The sequence below is a fragment of the Eriocheir sinensis genome, chromosome 44 (genome assembly GCF_024679095.1).
Source record: "Eriocheir sinensis breed Jianghai 21 chromosome 44, ASM2467909v1, whole genome shotgun sequence".
Taxonomy (NCBI): domain Eukaryota; kingdom Metazoa; phylum Arthropoda; class Malacostraca; order Decapoda; family Varunidae; genus Eriocheir; species Eriocheir sinensis.
In genome coordinates this window covers 10084939-10102100 of record NC_066552.1, presented here as the reverse complement: position 1 = coordinate 10102100, position 17162 = coordinate 10084939, and the positions used below count along the sequence as shown (strand labels likewise).

At 44.5% G+C, this 17162-nt stretch overlaps 1 protein-coding gene across 1 annotated transcript; it reads left to right on the top strand.

Annotated features, from left to right (window-relative positions):
* The first annotated feature begins 965 nt into the window (after nucleotides 1-965).
* LOC126980458 (anti-sigma-I factor RsgI2-like) lies at nucleotides 966-2607 on the top strand. Its single transcript, XM_050830381.1, has one exon. It carries the CDS (start codon nucleotides 1550-1552, stop codon nucleotides 2480-2482), a length of 933 nt encoding a protein of 310 aa, XP_050686338.1. The 5' UTR covers nucleotides 966-1549; the 3' UTR covers nucleotides 2483-2607.
* The last annotated feature ends 14555 nt before the right edge of the window (nucleotides 2608-17162 follow it).

The following is a 17162-nucleotide window of genomic DNA, read 5'->3' as shown; positions in this document are numbered from 1 at the left end:
GTTGTCAGGGAGTTCAAAAAGTAGGTGGGCGTGACGCGTGAACACCTCCACACAAAAGGTACACATAACATGTTTCAACACAAGAGGTCAACAAGGTCGTAGGAGAATTAAAGGAAGCGACTGGTGATAATAGGTGACGAGAAGGGCGAGAGTCGTCTGCTCTAAGTGTGTGTGTGTGTGTGTGTGTGTGTGTGTGTGTGTGTGTGTGTGTGTGTTTACAGGAAAAGGAGACAGATTAGAGAACAGAGAGAAGTAAGGATTATTGGTTCGTCGTGTCTGGGCGCCGCAACATCTGGGTGGAGAAATAAAGAAAAAATAGAGGAAAGTATAAAGTACCAGTAAATGATGTTTCTAAGAAGTGCGCTAATCCATAATGTCTATTCATATTATAAAAAAGAATCAACTTGATTTAGACTCCCCTCTTGTTGTTGTGTTTTAATCGAAGGAAGATGAGAAAGCGCCAAAAGGGAGGTTATGTTTGTTTAAAAATGAACTTGACTTCCTCCTCTTATCTTCCTTGGGGTTGATTCTCGGAAATTTCGAATGAAATGAACTTAGAGGATCAAATATTGGATCAGCTGAACGTGGATGGTTAAATGAACGTGTTGAAACTCTTTCTTTAGTTCGATTTTAGGAAATATTGGACTATGTGAACGTAGACGACCACACACTGGATCTTATTAAATTTAGGGCCAAAAGAACGTATTGTATATCTCATTCTTGTGTTCGATTCTAGGAAACATTGGGTTATATGAACTTAGAGATATGGGCTCCAGGATAACGCGGAATAAAATAAAATGGATTGATGAAAGTGTCGGCCTCGTGTGTGTGTGTGTGTGTGTGTGTGTGTGTGTATGTGTGTGTGTGTGTGTGTGTGTGTCTGTGTTTGTGTGTGTGTGTGTGTGTGTGTAAATGTCACAGGATGCACGGCTGGTGTCACGGCCCTCGCCTATATAGGCAGCAAACACTCACCGATGCTGACACTCGCTCAGAGACAGACAGTGGGCCAGGATGAATCCAAGGTCGTCCTCACCCCTGCCGCGGCCGCTGCTGCTGCTGCTTCTGATCTCAGCCTTAGCCGTTTCCGGAGAAATCCTGAAGAGCACCCTGCCTGCCAACTGCCCCCCCGATGGCATAATGCGGGATAGAGGGAGGATCACCATTGCACCATTTTTAAGAGACAAAGAATACCAACGCAGTTTTTACGTGCATCCCGAGGAAGGCATTGAAGGAGTTGGGCTGACGACTGAACGTGAGAGCAAACAATACATCATTTGGCTCCCTCTACCAGACACTTGCTTCCCGCATGACACAGTGATGTGGTGGAAGATGTCAGCAGAGGTACAGTGGATACAGGACGAGGATGACCAAAACACCACTCTTGTATTCCAATTTAAGATAGGAATGTGCAATGCCCTGTGTACCCAAGTAGTTTCAGACGCTAATTTCATAATGGGTATTCATATCGACATGCACGGAACCTTCAGTTATCGACGCTCCAAGCCAGACCAAGAGAACTGCCCCGCCATGGAGGAGCTGGAGGACTTGAATGTCCTCAGCTGCACTGCGAATGCCCCTAACACCATCCGGGTCTCTGCCCCTGCCAAAAAACCGGCCCCTACCCCTGCCACCAGACCGGCCCCTGCCCCTGCCACCAGACCGGCCCCTGCCCCTGCCACCAAACCGGCCCCTGCTCCTGCAACCACCCCGGACCCTGTCAATGCCAACACCCCGGTTCCGGACCCTGCCATCACCCCGGCCCCTGCCCCTGTCAACACCCCGGACCCTACCCATGCCACCATCCCGGGGCCGGCCCCTGCAACCATCGACCCCGACCCCAGCCAACACACCGGCCCCTACCAACAAACCGCCCCCTGCCAACACACCGGCCCCTACCAACACAGCGGCCCCTGCCAACAAAGCAGCCCCTACCAACACACCGGCCCCTATGAAAACACCGGCCCCTACCAACACACCGGCCCCTACCAACACACCGGCCCCTGCCAACACACCGGCCCCTACCAACACACCGGCTCCTACCAACACACCGGCCCCTACCAACACACCGGCCCCTGCCAACACACCGGCCCCTGTCAACAAACCGACCCCTGTCACAACACCTGCCCTTGCCAACACACCGGCCCGTGCCACAACACCGGCCCCTGCCACAACACCGGCCACTCCCAACACACCGACCTCTGAACCTGTCCCCACCCCGGCCCCTGCCTCTGCCACCACCCCGGCCCCGGCCCCTGCACCTGCCACCACCCCGGCCCCTGCCCCGGCCTCCGCCAGCTACGCAAAGGCTGGTGGAGTGGCGGTGCTTTCCTATATCTATATTTCTATTCATCTCTCTCTATCTATCTATCTATCAAAATCTATTTTCATAGGTGGTGGCCGAGTGGTCATCGTGCATACGTGTAACGGTTGCTGTTTTGCAGTCTTCTCAGTTTTTAATGATGCTCTTGGACTTCATCCTTGATAGTAAAAAGGAAGTCGGCATTTCTGTATCTGTCTGTGTTGAGGCGAAACTCTTACATCGCTCTGTTGGACTGGCTGATTTGTGATTTGATTTGTATTGTTGCAACAATAAAGGACTGAATAAAAGATCTCTTTCTGTACTCCCCCGCTCTCTCTCTCTCTCTCTACCAAGATCGGTAGAGTAATTGAGTCGGATCAGGACGCTAGTATTCTCCAAGGTGAACTCAACAGATTATATGACTGGGCGGATAAATGGCAGATGGAGTTCAATGTAGGGAAGTGCAGTATTCTGAGTGTAGGTAGGAACAACCCCTCACATAACTATTGCTTAAATGACACTCTCATAAGTAGGTCTGGGTGCGAGAGGGATTTAGGGGTCTTAGTGAGCTCTGATCTCCGTCCAAGGGCACAATGCATTCAAGCTAGAAATCGAGCTAATAGGGTACTGGGATTTATTTCAAGGAGCGTAAGCAACAGAAGCCCCGAAGTCTTCCTCAAACTATATTTAGCATTAGTTAGACCTCATCTTGACTATGCGGTTCAGTTCTGGTCACCCTACTATAGAATGGATATCAAAATGTTAGAATCGGTGCAGAGGAGGATGACTAAGATGATTCAGGGGTTGAGAAACTTGCCATACGAGGAAAGACTCAAACAGTTAAACTTGCATTCTCTAGAAAGGCGAAGGGTGCGTGGAGACATGATCGAGGTTTATAAATGGATGAAGGGCTTTAATAAGGGAGACATTCATAAGGTTTTGTTGGTAAGAGAACCGGGTAGGACACGAAGTAACGGGTTTAAACTGGATAAATTCAGATTCAACAGGGACATAGGCAAAAATTGGTTTACTAATAGGGTGGTGGATGAGTGGAATAGGCTTAGCAGTCATGTGGTGAGTGCCAATACAATTGTCACATTCAAAAATAGACTAGATAAATTCATGGACAGCGATATTAGGTGGGGTTAGATACACGGGAGCTTAGGGTCAAAGGAGCTGCCTCGTACAGGCCTACCGGCCTCTTGCAGACTCCTGCGTTCTTATGTTCTTATGTTCTCTCTCTCTCTCTCTCTCTCTCTCTCTCTCTCTCTCTCTCTCTCTCTCTCTCTCTCTCTCTCTCTCTCTCTCTCTCTCTCTCTCTCTCTCTCTCTCTCTCTCTCTCTCTCTCTCTCTCTCTCTCTCGCATCCACTTTTTCCTTCGCTCCCTCTCCCTTTTTGTTTACGTGTTGCCTGTAGTCTTTCTTGAGAGGCCTCTTGGGCGACCCCAGCCCGTTAGCGGTGAAGCGAATTTTATAGTGGCTGCCTTCCCTCTCCGCTCTCCTTACCCCGTCATCCCCCTCACCATCCACCACCACCACCATCACCACCAGGCATGTCGCAGGACCCAACACACCCCTACCAGCACGCCACCTTGCCACTTCTAGGGGGAGGGGGAGGGATAGATGGAAAGAGAGAGAGAAACTCAGAATGCATACTATATACATGTGCACCCCAATACAAAATTAATGAAAATAGGCTTTTGTTCCTGATTAATAGAACAAAGTGATAATACTACTAATAATAATAACAATAACAATAGCAACAAAAATACTACTAACAGTAATAATAGTTTCACAACAATATCACTAATAATAATGATAATAACAATAAAAAAAAAAAAATAATAATAATGACAGACATGATAATAATGATAATAATAATGATAGACATAATAATGATAGACATGATAATAATGATAGACATGATAATGATAGACATGATAATAATGATAAACATGATAATAGTGACAGTAGTAACGCATAATAATAATAATAATAATAATAATAATAATAATAATAATAATAATAATAATAATAATAATAGTGATAATAAAATTATAATAGTGATACTGATCCTGAACATTACTATTACATATTCTAATAGTAGTAGTAGTAGTAGTAGTAGTAGTAGCAGTGGTAGTAGCAGTGGTAGTAGCAGTAGTAGTAGCAGTAGAGAAGGGAGGGAAAGGGGGAAGGAGAAGGATAGGGGGAAAGCATAGAAGGCACTCTTTAACATGCCTTAATGTGAGGTAGTTAAGGTATATATTTCACTGAAAAATATTAAGTATAATTACCATGTAACAATGAAAATAAATTTCTTTTAAATGAGACTAAATTATCATTATTTAGAAGGGACTGAGGCAAGTTATTCCAGTTTTTTGATCCCCGTGACAGAACACGAGAGAGAGAGAGAGAGAGAGAGAGAGAGAGAGGAAATGACAAGAGATGTTGAAATAGGACTCTGATAACCATACATTGATAAACGAGACAACAGTAGACACAAACAGGAAAGGCGATCATTGGAAGAAAACGTGTCATTAAACATTTAGATTACGGAAAAGGTTAAGAAACAAAGCAAGAGAGAGAGAGAGAGAGAGAGGAAGGAGGGGATGGGAGGGAGGGCAGATAAAGGGGACGTTATAAGTATCCGGTTAGCCAGAACGTTCTCGTGTGCTACGTGTCGATGCCATGTGATGTCAACCCACCCAAAATATCCAAAATCTCTCTCTCTCTCTCTCTCTCTCTCTCTCTCTCTCTCTCTCTCTCGAAAACAATAAGGCCTGTTTCCTCCTCCCACAAGGGGTCGACTGAAGGTGTTCATGCAGGAGGAGGAGGAGGAGGAGAGAAAAGAGGGAGAAAAAATCAGGATGGCTGAGCAGGAAGGAGGAGAGAGGAACGGTAGAAAAAGGAGACTAGAACATAAGAAATAAATATGATGCAAGGTCCCAGGAATGAGAGAGAGAGAGAGAGAGAGAGAGAGAGAGAGAGAGAATTGGTAAGGAGACTTGTTGAGATCAGAGAGGAGGAAGACGAAGGAGGAAGGTGAATGAGAGAGAGATAGGAAAGGGACCGCAATATATGTCGGGCAGAAGATAAGACGAGGAAGAAACGGAGATAATGAAGGGAAGGAGGGAGAAAGAAAGACTTGCGGAGAAACCTGAGATGAGGAACAATAGAAAGACAAGAAAGACCTAAGAAAAATGAAAAGAACAATGATCAGTATTTGCCTCAAGCTGGTGAAGATACGCGTTCAATGAGAAAATTCTGAGTAAAAGAAAATGGATTTGTAGTTGGAACAGGACACGAATAATTTATCTCGTGGGTGACCGTCAGCTGTCTGGTGGGTTATGCTTAGGCGTCTTTTGCGTGATATATAGCTGTCTCGTGGTTGAAGTTATCTTGTTGAAATTGAAAGTTCAGGAGGTGTTTTTTTTTTTTTAGTGTCTCCAATTCAATTTTTTCTATTTTCATTTATTAATCCATTTTCCAAGTACCAGTCCATCCTCATTATTTTCGTTCGATCATATAAAGGTAAATATTAAGTTGGATTCATTCTATAAAGCAGCGTGTGACCTCGGTGCTCATCTTCGTTGCTGGATGACTATTTGATTCTTTCCCAATACTGTACTTCATCTATAAATCTTACACACTTAAGCGACAGAGATGAGCACTGAGGCCACGCGCAACTACATCGTATTGCCCCAATTTTACTATACCTTTTATCACACAAAATTGAATAGTCACACACCGTACCCGAATAGAACCCAATAAATAAGTAATGACTGAAACCTGGCAACTAGAGTCCCAAGATTATAAGCTCCTTTGAGGGCTCCCGGTGTCCCCTGTTCATTTCCTTGGCGGCAACCACGGAAGGAAGGGTTGACGGATGAAGTGGGCTTGACAATGAGCCGTTCCTTTATAGTTGGTAATGGTAAAACAAGAGGGAACGAGGATTTGGATAAGCGCCAGATTTTTTACGTCCTTTAAGTATATTTATTAACAGTTTTGTGGCTAGTGTGGCTTTGTAATTTCATTTTTGAGGCGGAGTTAATTAGAAGTTCTGGATATTCACAGTTAAGTTGACATATTCCAAACTTAGTCATAAAATGTGATACGACAAATTCATCGCAAAATAATCAACCACGCCTTGAAAATAACGACAAAAAAAGACAAATCAGCCACATTACTGTTAAGAAAGACTAATACGACGTTTGAAATATTAGGCGAAGATCTACATAAATGCAACGCCATGAACAGATTGCTTCATCACATAACACAAGGAAAGGAATGAAGGGAAAGAAATTGGAACGGAGAGGAAAATAGAGGAAGAGGGGGAGGAGGGGAAGCGATATGAAGGAAGAGGAAGGAAGGGAAAAGAAGGAGAATTAAGAGGAAAGTTTAGGAAGGGAAGGAGGAGGGGAAAAGAAGTGAACGAAGAGGAAGAAGAGGAAGAGAAGGTATGAAGGGTAAGAAAAGACAACGGAGAGGAAAGGGTTGGAAAGGGAGAAGGGGAAAAGAAGTGAACGAAGAGGAAGAAGAGGAAGAGAAGGAATAGAGGGTAAGAAAAGACAACGGAGAGGAAAGGGTAGGAGAGGGAGAACGGGGAAGAGAAGTGAACGAGGAGGAAGGAAAGGAAGAGAAGGAGTGGAGGGTAAGAAAAGACAACGGAGAGGAAAGGGTAGGAGAGGGAGACCGGGGAAAAGAAGTGAACGAAGAGGAAGAAAAGGAAGAGATGGAATGGAGGGGAAGAAAGGGAAACTGAGAGGAAACTGACCACACTTTGAAAACAGCCCCCCCAAAAATACACCCACACGTTTAAGAATACCAGAGAAATAAATACAGCACAATGGATTGATTTCTTCGTCCCATAATACACGCTCGACAATACTAACGACTAATCACGCTCTTTAGAACGATGAAATTATTAGCAGTCCCTCGCATCGGAAATGAGAAGCGCAAGAAAGATCATACCGGCCGTGCTGAAGCGCCAATAACCGGCAATTGTCGTGCATGAATCCGGGTCCGAAAAGATTTAATACCTCGCGATGCTCTCTGAAAAGTCCCAACGCGAATCCCTTTAGTACAGCAGATGGCTTTCCGCCGCCAAAAAGATTCGTTCGGCTTCCATTGATATTTTTTTTTTCGTCCGACTTTCTTGACGCGAGTTTTGTCTTTTTTGTTATTATCGTTGTCAACAGGCGGCGGATGCAAGGCTCCACCCGTAAGTGTGTTAATTATACTCGTTAACGACTTTACGGACTGACATTAAGCGATACTTTTTTCTCTCTCTCTCTCGGTCTCTCACTCTCTCTCTAAGTGGAATTTTCTATCCGTTCTGTAGCTACTGGACTACTACTACTACTACTACTACCACTAAAACTACCATTACCAGCATTCCTACTACTCCTACTACTACTACCTACTACTACTACAACCTCTACTACTACTGCGAACAAGTGGAGGACGTACACCTGGATCTCATTATAATAAGCGCTCACCTGGGCAACACCTGGAAGGCACATCACACACAGGTACAGATAACAATTTCCTGGTACAGAGAGAGAGAGAGAGAGAGAGAGAGAGTGCCAGTAAATGGAGTCGGATGTAATAGCCTATAACTCGAAGTCTCGCTGGGAATGGACGAAATGAAAAGACACGGTTGGCTGGGGGGCGAGAATGGCGAGAGTGAGAGAGTGAGAGAGTGAGCGAGTGAGAGTGGAGGAAGAGGATTATTCATGGGGCGTACTCATCTTCCACTGCAGTCACGCTTTCATCATTAACTCACTCCTCCTCCCCCTCCTCCTCCTCTTCCTCCTCCTCCTCCTCCTCCTCCTTCTTCGCTCCCCTTCCCTCCTGAGGTTACAAAGGCGCTGAATGAGCATCCAGATTTAGACCACAAGGTTAAAGAGCGTGACAGGTGTGTGTGTGGGAGAGAGAGAGAGAGAGAGAGAGGAAAACGAAGAAGGGATGAAGGAAACTGTTGATGAAAAAAGAATAATTGTGAAAGGAAACTATATCTACAGAGAGAGAGGAAAACGAAGAAGGAATGAAGGAAACTGTTGATGAAAAAAGAATAATTGTGAAAGAAAACTATATCTACAGAGAGAGAGAGAGAAGAAGGAATGAAGGAAACTGTTGATGAAAAAGAATAATTGTGAAAGAAAACTATATCTACAGAGAGAAGAAGGAATGAAGGAAACTGTTGATGAAAAAGAATAATTGTGAAAACTATATCTACAGAGAGAGAGAGAGATTGACTTCCCCTTCCTCGCTATCTATCCATCAGTGAGTCTCCGGAATGGGAGTTTCATTTGTCGGTGAAACTTCGATGTCGACGTTTCACAGTGCTTCAGAGTGGAATGTTGATCGCCTCCTCTTTCACCCTCCTCTTCCTCCCCTTCTTTTCCTTTTCTTCCTCTTCTCTTCCCTTTCCTTTCTTCTTTTTCCTTACCTTTTCGTTCTTTTCTTTCCCCTCATCCCCTTCCCTACCTTTCCACTCCGTTATTTTACCTTTGTGTCCGTTCCTCACTTTCTTTTCCCTTTCTTCTTTGTCAGTGTCTTCTCTTTCCCTTCCCCCTTCTCTTCCTTTCTTTTCGTTCTCTTTTCTTCCTCTCCATTCCTTTCCATCCTTTCCTTTCCTCTTCTCTTTTCTTTTCCTTCCTTTTTTCCCTTTTATTTCCATCCTCCTCGTTCTCTTAGCTTCCTCTCCTTTCCTTTCCTTCTTTTCTTTCCAACTCTTTCTTTTCTGTTTCTCTCTCTTCCCTTACATTCTTTATCTCCATCTCCTTTCCATACTTTCCTTTCCTCTTCTCTTTTCTTTCCCTTTCTTTCTTCATTTCTATTTCCATCCTCCTCGCTCTCTTATCTTCTCCTCCATTCCTTTCCTTCTTTTCTTTCCATCTCTTCATTTTCTATTCCTCTCTCTTTCCTTACATTCTTTATCTCCATCGCCCATCTTCTTTATCTTTATCTCCCTTACATCGTTCATTTTCTTCCTCTCAACTTTCTTTCTTCATTCTCTTTCCATCTATTAATCTCCGTCATCACACCTTTCCTTCTTCCTTCCACTCTTTAAACTTCCTATCAATTAATTTTCTCTCCTCCCTTTCCCAAACAATACCTCCCCTTTGCTTTCTTTCTCTCTCCCCCTCACCACCATCACCACTAACACCACTCAGCTCACCACTCCTCTCCACTCTTTCCAGTTACCTCCCCATTTCCCTCCCATTCCCATCTCTTTTTTCCATCTCTCCTTTGCTTGCTCTCTCTCTCTCTCCTCGTCATTACTAACGCCATTCAGCTCACCTTGCCGCTTCACTCCATTCCTCTTTACCCTTCCCCCAGCTCCCTCCCATTCCAACGCCCATCTCCCTTTCCCATCTCCCTCTTTGCTTCTTTCATCCTCCACCATCACCGATAGCGCCATCAGCACACCCTCACCGTTGATCTCCATTCCTCTTTCCCCTTCCCCCAGCTCCCTGTCACTTCCCTCCATCCCTCTTACCTCTTCCCCCTCCCCCCTCTCTCTCCCCTTCACGCGGCGTCCCTTTCCCGACCCCACGAATCAATGCAAAACCTCGGCTCGCGAGATTGACACTAACAACCCAAAAATGCCAATGAAAATTCATGGCGCCTTTTAGAGAGCCGTTTCGAAAATATTTGAGGGAAGGTGACTGAGTTATTTTCCCCTTTGCCTTTAGATGACGTGTCAGAAAGAATAAAAAAAGGGGAGAAAATCTTTGATCGGAAATGATTCTTAGTATCAAACCTGACGTATTCTTGACGGTGAGCTTATTATTATTATTTTTTTTCTTCTTATTTTCCTCCTTCTCCTCGTGGTTATTCTTCTCCTTCTTTTCATTCCTCTCTTTCTACCTGCCTTCTTTTTTATTGTTTATTTTCCTTTTCAGTTCTCTCTCCTCTATTTCACTCCCCTCTTCTTCCTTTTCATTTTTCTTTTCTTTCTTCTCTTCCTCCTTATTCTCCTTGAATTATAACAACACAACTCCTTTTTCTCTTCCTCTTGCTTAACCTTCTTCTTTTCATCTCCTTTCTCCTGTTTTATTCCTCTCTTCTTCCTCCTCTTCTTCCTTCTCCTTAAATTATAACTACACATCTTCCTTTCTTCTTCCTAATAATCCTTCTCCTTTTTAATCTTCTCTTTCCTTCTTAGTATTAAATTAGCCATCTCTTCAGTATTTATTTTCCTTCTTGTTTCCTTCTCCTTCTGTTTATCCTTCTCCTTTTCATTCCCCTCTTCCTCCTCCTCCTTCCCCTTCTTTAATTACTCCAACACAACTAAGTTTCTACCTGGGGAAATTCTGATGAGTTGCCAATTAGCCGCGAGTACAAGTAGAGAAACAGACAGGTGGGCCGGGGGCTGGCGGGCAGGTGGACAGGCCGAGGGAGGGAGCGAGTCTGAGCCCTATCCTGAGCCGCTCCCTTGAACTCGTAACAACAACGTGAGTCTCTTCTAAGCGGATGTTGAGGATTGTTCCGCCGTGGAATCGAAGTGGATTCTCCCAGGATACAAAGATTCCGAGCCGATGCAACACGACCAATCATTATTTACCTCCTACCCCTCTCTCTCCTCCTCCTCCTCCTCCTCCATTTCTACTCTTCTCCGAGTTGTTGTTCCTCCCCCTTCTCCTCCTCCTCCTCCTACTCTTGCTCCAGATCTTCTATTTTTCCACTACCTACCTGTTCCTGCTACACTGCCGTCCCTACCTCACCTCCATCCTATTATTCTTCCTCCTCCTCCTCCTCCTCCTCCTCCTCCTCCTCCTCCTCCTCCTCCTCCTCCTCCTCCTCCTCTTCTCTCAGTGGTGTAAGCGCCTTAGTCCATAAAACTTAACAGCCAAAGGAAACTGCGACGTAGAAGCAATTAATATAAATCAATTTCGAGCACCCGGAGAGAGCACACTCGCAAAAAGGTTTATGGCTCAGGGAAGGAAGGAAAGGAACGCCGGGGAAGAAAACGCACGCGGCCCCAAAATCGCATTAGCTTTCTAACAATGTCGGAGAGTTTTAAAGTTTTAGTGTTTATGCCCTGCGGAGACTAGGAGTACCGTATCGTATCGCCCCAGAAGCAGGAGGAGGAGGAGGAGGAGAGGAGGCAGGGAAGGGGAACGGGTACAGAGGAGGGTAAGGTGGGGACCCGCAAGGCCTGAGTGACGGCGGCGCATTAATATTCGGGGGCGGAGAGAGGACACAGGAGCCACCAAAAAGGGAGGATGGAGCTATGCGTGAGGCGAGGGAGAGGGAACGAGAATACGTGTGTGTGTGTGAGGGTGTGTGGGGGGGAGGGAAAGGGAGAGAGTGTGTGTGAGAGGGTGTGGGAGGAAGGGGAAGGGAGAGAGTGCGTGTGTGAGAAAGAGGGAGAGGGAGGGTGATGGGTGAAATTATTAAATAACAGGAAACACATGACGGAGAAGAAAGAAAATGAAAGGTCGACATTTTTGGTTGTGGTGGTGGTGCTGGTGCTGGTGGTGGTGGTGGTGATGATCCATTCACTACACTAACTAAATCAACTTTTAATTATAGTATTGGTATTGTATATGTATGTTTTTGTTGTTGTTGTTGTTTCTCCTTTTCTCTTACTTTACCATCAACTTTTTTCTCTCATATAATTTTCTCGGTGTCTTTTTTTTTCGCTTTTTTTCTTCTCTTATGCCGGCGGTTCTTTCCTCTTTTTTCTCTCGTTTTTATCATTACTCTCACGTTTCCTGTTTCCTTGTATTTCTCAGACGTGTTTCCTGCTCTTTCGTGTCTTTTTCTTATTTATTTTTATGATTTTGCACAATTTTTTTCTCCTCTGCTTCATTCCTTCCTCATTTCCTTTTTCTGATGCTCCCTTTAAGACTCGCTCGCTGCCCACACATTCTTCTTTTTTTACTTGTCTTGTATTTCAACGCCTGTCTCTTTACTGTCTCCGAAAATGGACTTCCTTCACATTTTCATTTCCCCTTTCCTCTTTTTCTTCCCTCTCCCGCAGTCTCCTTTATCTTCCCTTTTTCTCCCTCCATACCTCCTTCTTTTCTTCTTTCCTTCTTCTCTTTCTCCTGAGGCCACTTTCGTTGTCTTCCATTCCACCCTACACCTTTTTCTCTCTCACTCTCTTTTCTCTTCACTCTTCCTTGCTTCTCCAACTTTACTCTTTTACCTTTCTCCTTCACTCGCTCTCACCGTCTTCTTCGCCACATCCATCCTTCTCACTTTCCCTTCCAATTCGTTTTACTTTCATCCCAGCATCCTAGCGTCCTCTCCCTTCCATTATCCTGTCCTCTTTCCTTCCTACCTCCATCCTCTCCTTCCCTCCCTCCTTCCCTCCCTCCCTCCGCCACGCGTCCGTCAGAGCAGACACAAAACTCTTGGCGCAATAAATTTAACATCCCAGGAAGAGCCAAGACAAGTGTGGTCAGGTCACGCCGAGGCCAAGGAGGTCATTTGGGTTAGCCCGGGCAGGTCACCGCGGCGGAATTTATGATAGCGTTCAGATGGAGGCAGGGGTGGAGGAAGGATAGAAGGAGGGAGGAGAGATGGAAGCGAGGTGATGAAAGGATGTGTGAGGACGCCGAAGACTTAGCCAGAGAGATGGATTCGGACGAGTTGTTTACATTTTTTTATACCCATTTTCCGTGATGAATTCTTCCCCATAGTGACATGTGTTAGTGGCAGCCCCTCCCTCCTTCCCTCCTTCCTTACCTCCTTACCTCCCGCTCCTTCCTCGCGTTGTCTCCATCACCTCTCGAGATCAGAATGAGAATGTGGAAAAATGTTTGGCTGTCTCGACCCTCGGAAAGGTGTTCGAGGTGTTCTTCCTGAGGGTCTGCGTGTGTTTCCTCGTGTGGTGATGGAGTGTTGTGTTTGTCTTGGTGTCTGTGTACTTGGTCTTGTTGCACCGTGTTTGGAAGAAAGGTGTGAAGGATTTGAGTCTTGAGGGAATGCATTTATCTTGTCTTCTACTGCCTCAACTTTTTGGTGTTCTGTGTTCTTGGTGTTGCTTCTGGGAGTCTGGAAGAAGGGTTTGAAGAGGCTGAGGCAGTGTAGATCTACCTTGTCTTCTACTTTCACTTTTTGCACATTTTCTTCCTCCTCCTTCTCCTCCACTTCTACTTTCTCCTCCTTTGACTTTTTATCGAGCATTTCTTCTGTTTCCTTTTCCTTCTCCTGGTGCTTCTGCTTCTTTTTCCTTCTTTTCTTCCTCCTCCTTCTCCTCCTCTGACTTTTTATCGAGCATTTCTTCTCTTTCCTTTTCCTTCTTCTTCTGGTGCTTCTGGTTTTCTTTTCTTTTTCTTTTTCTGCTTTTATTTATTTCCTTCGATTCCTTCACTTTTCTCCCCGCTCCCTCTTTCTCTCTCCCTCTTTCTCTCCCTCTCTCTCCCTTCCTTCCCTCCCTTTCCTCCATCCCTCCAGGTGTCTGCTAAAAACTCGACCATTTTTCTCCTCTCCATGACAGCTTTCCGGTTATTGTTACGACTCTATATCCTTCGCTTCCTTTCTCTCTCTCTCTCTCTCTCTCTCTCTCTCTCTCTCTCTCTCTCTCTCTCTCTCTCTCTCTCTCTCTCTCTCTCTCTCTCTCTCTCTCTCTCTCTCTCTCTCTCTCTCTCTCTCTCTCTCAATCAATCAATCTGGCTGTCTATCCCTTTGTTGTTTTATTTCCCATTTGTCATTTTTCACTTTTACATATTGTTCCTTCATTCGTATCTCTCTCCTACTCATTTTTATCCTTCTCTTCCTTCTCCCTCCTCTCCTCCTCTTCATCTGGTTTCTATTCCTTCCCATTTCTCATCCATTTCTCCTTTCTTCTTTCTACGCTCCCTTCTTCTCTTTCTTCCCTTCCTCCTCCTCCCACTGCCCTTCACTTTCATGTTTATCTCTTCCTCCTCCTTTGCCTTCCTCCATTCCGTCCTCCTTCTCCTCCTCCCCCCATCATTATCATCATCATCATCATCGTCATCATATCTTTGTGTATCCCTATGTATCTCTGTGTAATATGCTGTTTTGCATATATTTTATTCTTACTTCGCGTAAATTATGAATATATGTTGATCTTGGACTAAGCGAGATAGTAAATTAGTTAAATGATCAGCTATTTTGTTATTTATTTAGATAGCAGTAATAGGTAGTGGTCGTAGATAATAGTAGGTAAAGTTTTTTTTTTTTCAATGGTAAGATAGTCAAACACTTAGCTAATTGAATAGTTCCTTGTTAGTCTGTTAGTTAGCTAGTTAGTTCGAGAGTAGTCAGGGAAATGTCAGGGAGCCTTGTTGCGTGGGTCGTCAGGGTCAAGCATTGTTCTGAGAGTATTATTGGATTGTCAGGGGGCATTACCGTGTGAGGCATCAGGGGGTTGTCAAGCATTGTTCTATGAGTTGTCAGGACTGTCAAGGGGCATTATTGCGTCAGGCATGTTGCAAGAGATGTTTGTTTATATATTCCTTTCTCAGTGTGGCGTACCTACATTATCCTTTCTTGGTATTCTGTTTTAATATCATCCATTTTCTGATGTTCTGCGTTCGACTGGATAAGCCTCATTCTCCCCAGATGAGGCTCACCCGTAATCGTGTTGATATCAGGGCTTAAAGGTGGGTGATGTAAGCTTTTATTCTCGTTTTTTCGACGTTGCTATTTTGTATCATTCTTTTTCTGATATTCATTTTTGTATCACCCATTCATTACCTGGTGTTCTCTACGGGTCTGGATGAGCCTCACCCTCCCAAAATAAGACTCGCCCATAATTTCGGTGATGTGATTCCTTCTTTTGTTAGTGTTAGTTTTTCGTCTTTCTTCTTCCGTTCATCTCTCGCTTTCATTTCCTCTTCTTCTTCAATCTCCTTTTTCTCCCTTTCAGCATCTTCTTATTATTATTATTCTTTCTTTCAGCTCCCATTTACCTTTCCTCCTCTTCGTTATCGTCCTCCTCCTCTTTCTCCTCTTCTTCTTCGCCTTATTATCATCATTATTATTAGCATCATCTCCTTTTTGTTCCTCTGTACATTCTCCTCTTGTTATTTCATCCTCCTTCTTTCTCCTTTCTCGTATCCTTTCCTGTCGTCCTTTTTCTGGGGGAGGGGGGGAGGTGTGCTGGTGTGGAAGAGCCTCATTCTCCCCAGTTGAAACTCAATCACACCAACAGCCAACACCAAAAACACATATTTCTGATTTTTGTTTTGTTTTCGTTTCGTTTTGTGTTAGGTATGTGGTTGAGGCAGACACCGTTTAAATATTCACTTGGAGGTTAAATGTACCTATGAACGGGAAGGAAATTTGGTGAAAAAACATCTTAAGGGGCTGTTATGTGTAGGCCGTCTGACCTTATATCCTTGTGTATCCTCCTCCTCCTCCTCCTCCTCCTCCTCTTCCACCTGCTGCTCCTCCTCCTCCTCCTCCTCTTTCTCCTCCTCCTCCTCCTCGTCCTCCTCTCACCTTCATCTCTCCGTCTCTCTTTGTTCAATCATCCACTTTCTTGCTTCTCTTAGTGTCATCCGACCCTCTTCCTCCTCCTCCTCCTCCTCCTTCTCCTCTTCTGTCTTCTTTCTCTTCTCCCCGTCTCCTCTGAAGACAGTTGTCTCCCGTTGCGTCCGCTGGAGGAAAGAATATTTGCATTCTCTCTCTCTCTCTCTCTCTCTCTCTCTCTCTCTCTCTCTCTCTCTCTCTCTCTCTCTCTCTCTCTCTCTCTCTCTCTCTCTCTCTCTCTCTCTCTGTCGCTCTCTCTCTCTCTGAGAGAGAGAGAGAAAAGAGAGAACTTTGAAGAGGAAGAATGAAGAGGAAGAAGAGAACGCCGAAGAAGGGCTTAATGAGATTCATGTGCGGGGCGACAGAGGTGAAGGTGTGTGGGTGTGTGTGGGTGTGCGTGTGGGTGTGCGTTTGCGTGTAGGTGTAAGTGTGTTTAAGCTCAAAAATGTCTCCCTCAATTTTTTTCTCTCCGTTATTTTCTTCATCGTTCTCCTTCCCTTCATCGTCTCCTCGCTCCCCTCCTCCTTTACGGCCTCATCTCCATTTTCTTTGCTCCTTAACGGGATCAATAACCATCTTCGGGCCGTCACCTCCTCTCATTATCTGTCCAACGCTGTCCCTGTTCTTCCTTTTCCTTTCCTTCCTTTGTCGTTTTCCGTTCCTCCGTCTTTTCGTGATATTCTACTCCGTCTATCTTTTTTTTCGTTTCCTACATTCTTTTTCGTATTTCCCTTCCATTATCTGCTATTTTCCTTTCTACTTTATTTTCTTGATGCTTTGCTTTCCTTTGCCTCACCTTCCTTGTGATATTTTATTTCATCCACATTTTCTTCCATTCCTAACATTATTTCCCTCGTTCTTTTCCTTCTCATTTTCTAACCAACACCGTCCTTTCCTTTCCTCTTCATTCCCTTCCTTTATCGTTTTCCTTTGTTTCGTCTTCCCTTTGATATTCTATTCCTTCGTATATCCTTCTGTTTTTATTATATTTTCATTCGTTCTCTTTTTCCCATTCTTTCCCCTCATTTTCTGTCCTACACTGTCCATTCCCTTCCTCTTCCCTTCCTTCCTTTATCGTTTTCCTTTGTTTCGTCTTCCCTGTGATATTCTATTCCTTCTTATTTTCTTCCTTTTTTTATTATTTTTTCATTCGTTCTCTTTTTTTCCCATTCTTTCCCCTCATTTTCTGTCCTACACTGTCCTTTGCCTTTCTCTTCCTTTCCCTCCTTTGTCGTTTTCCTTTCCTTCGTCTTTCTCGTGATATTCTAATCCGTCGACATTTTCCTTTAACTTTCCCTTTTCCCAACTTTTTTCCTTCTCTTATGTGTTACGTTGTGCTCTCCTTCCTTTTCCTGTACTTTTCCTTGTCTCTTTCTCTTGTTTTCCTTACATCATGATATTCTATT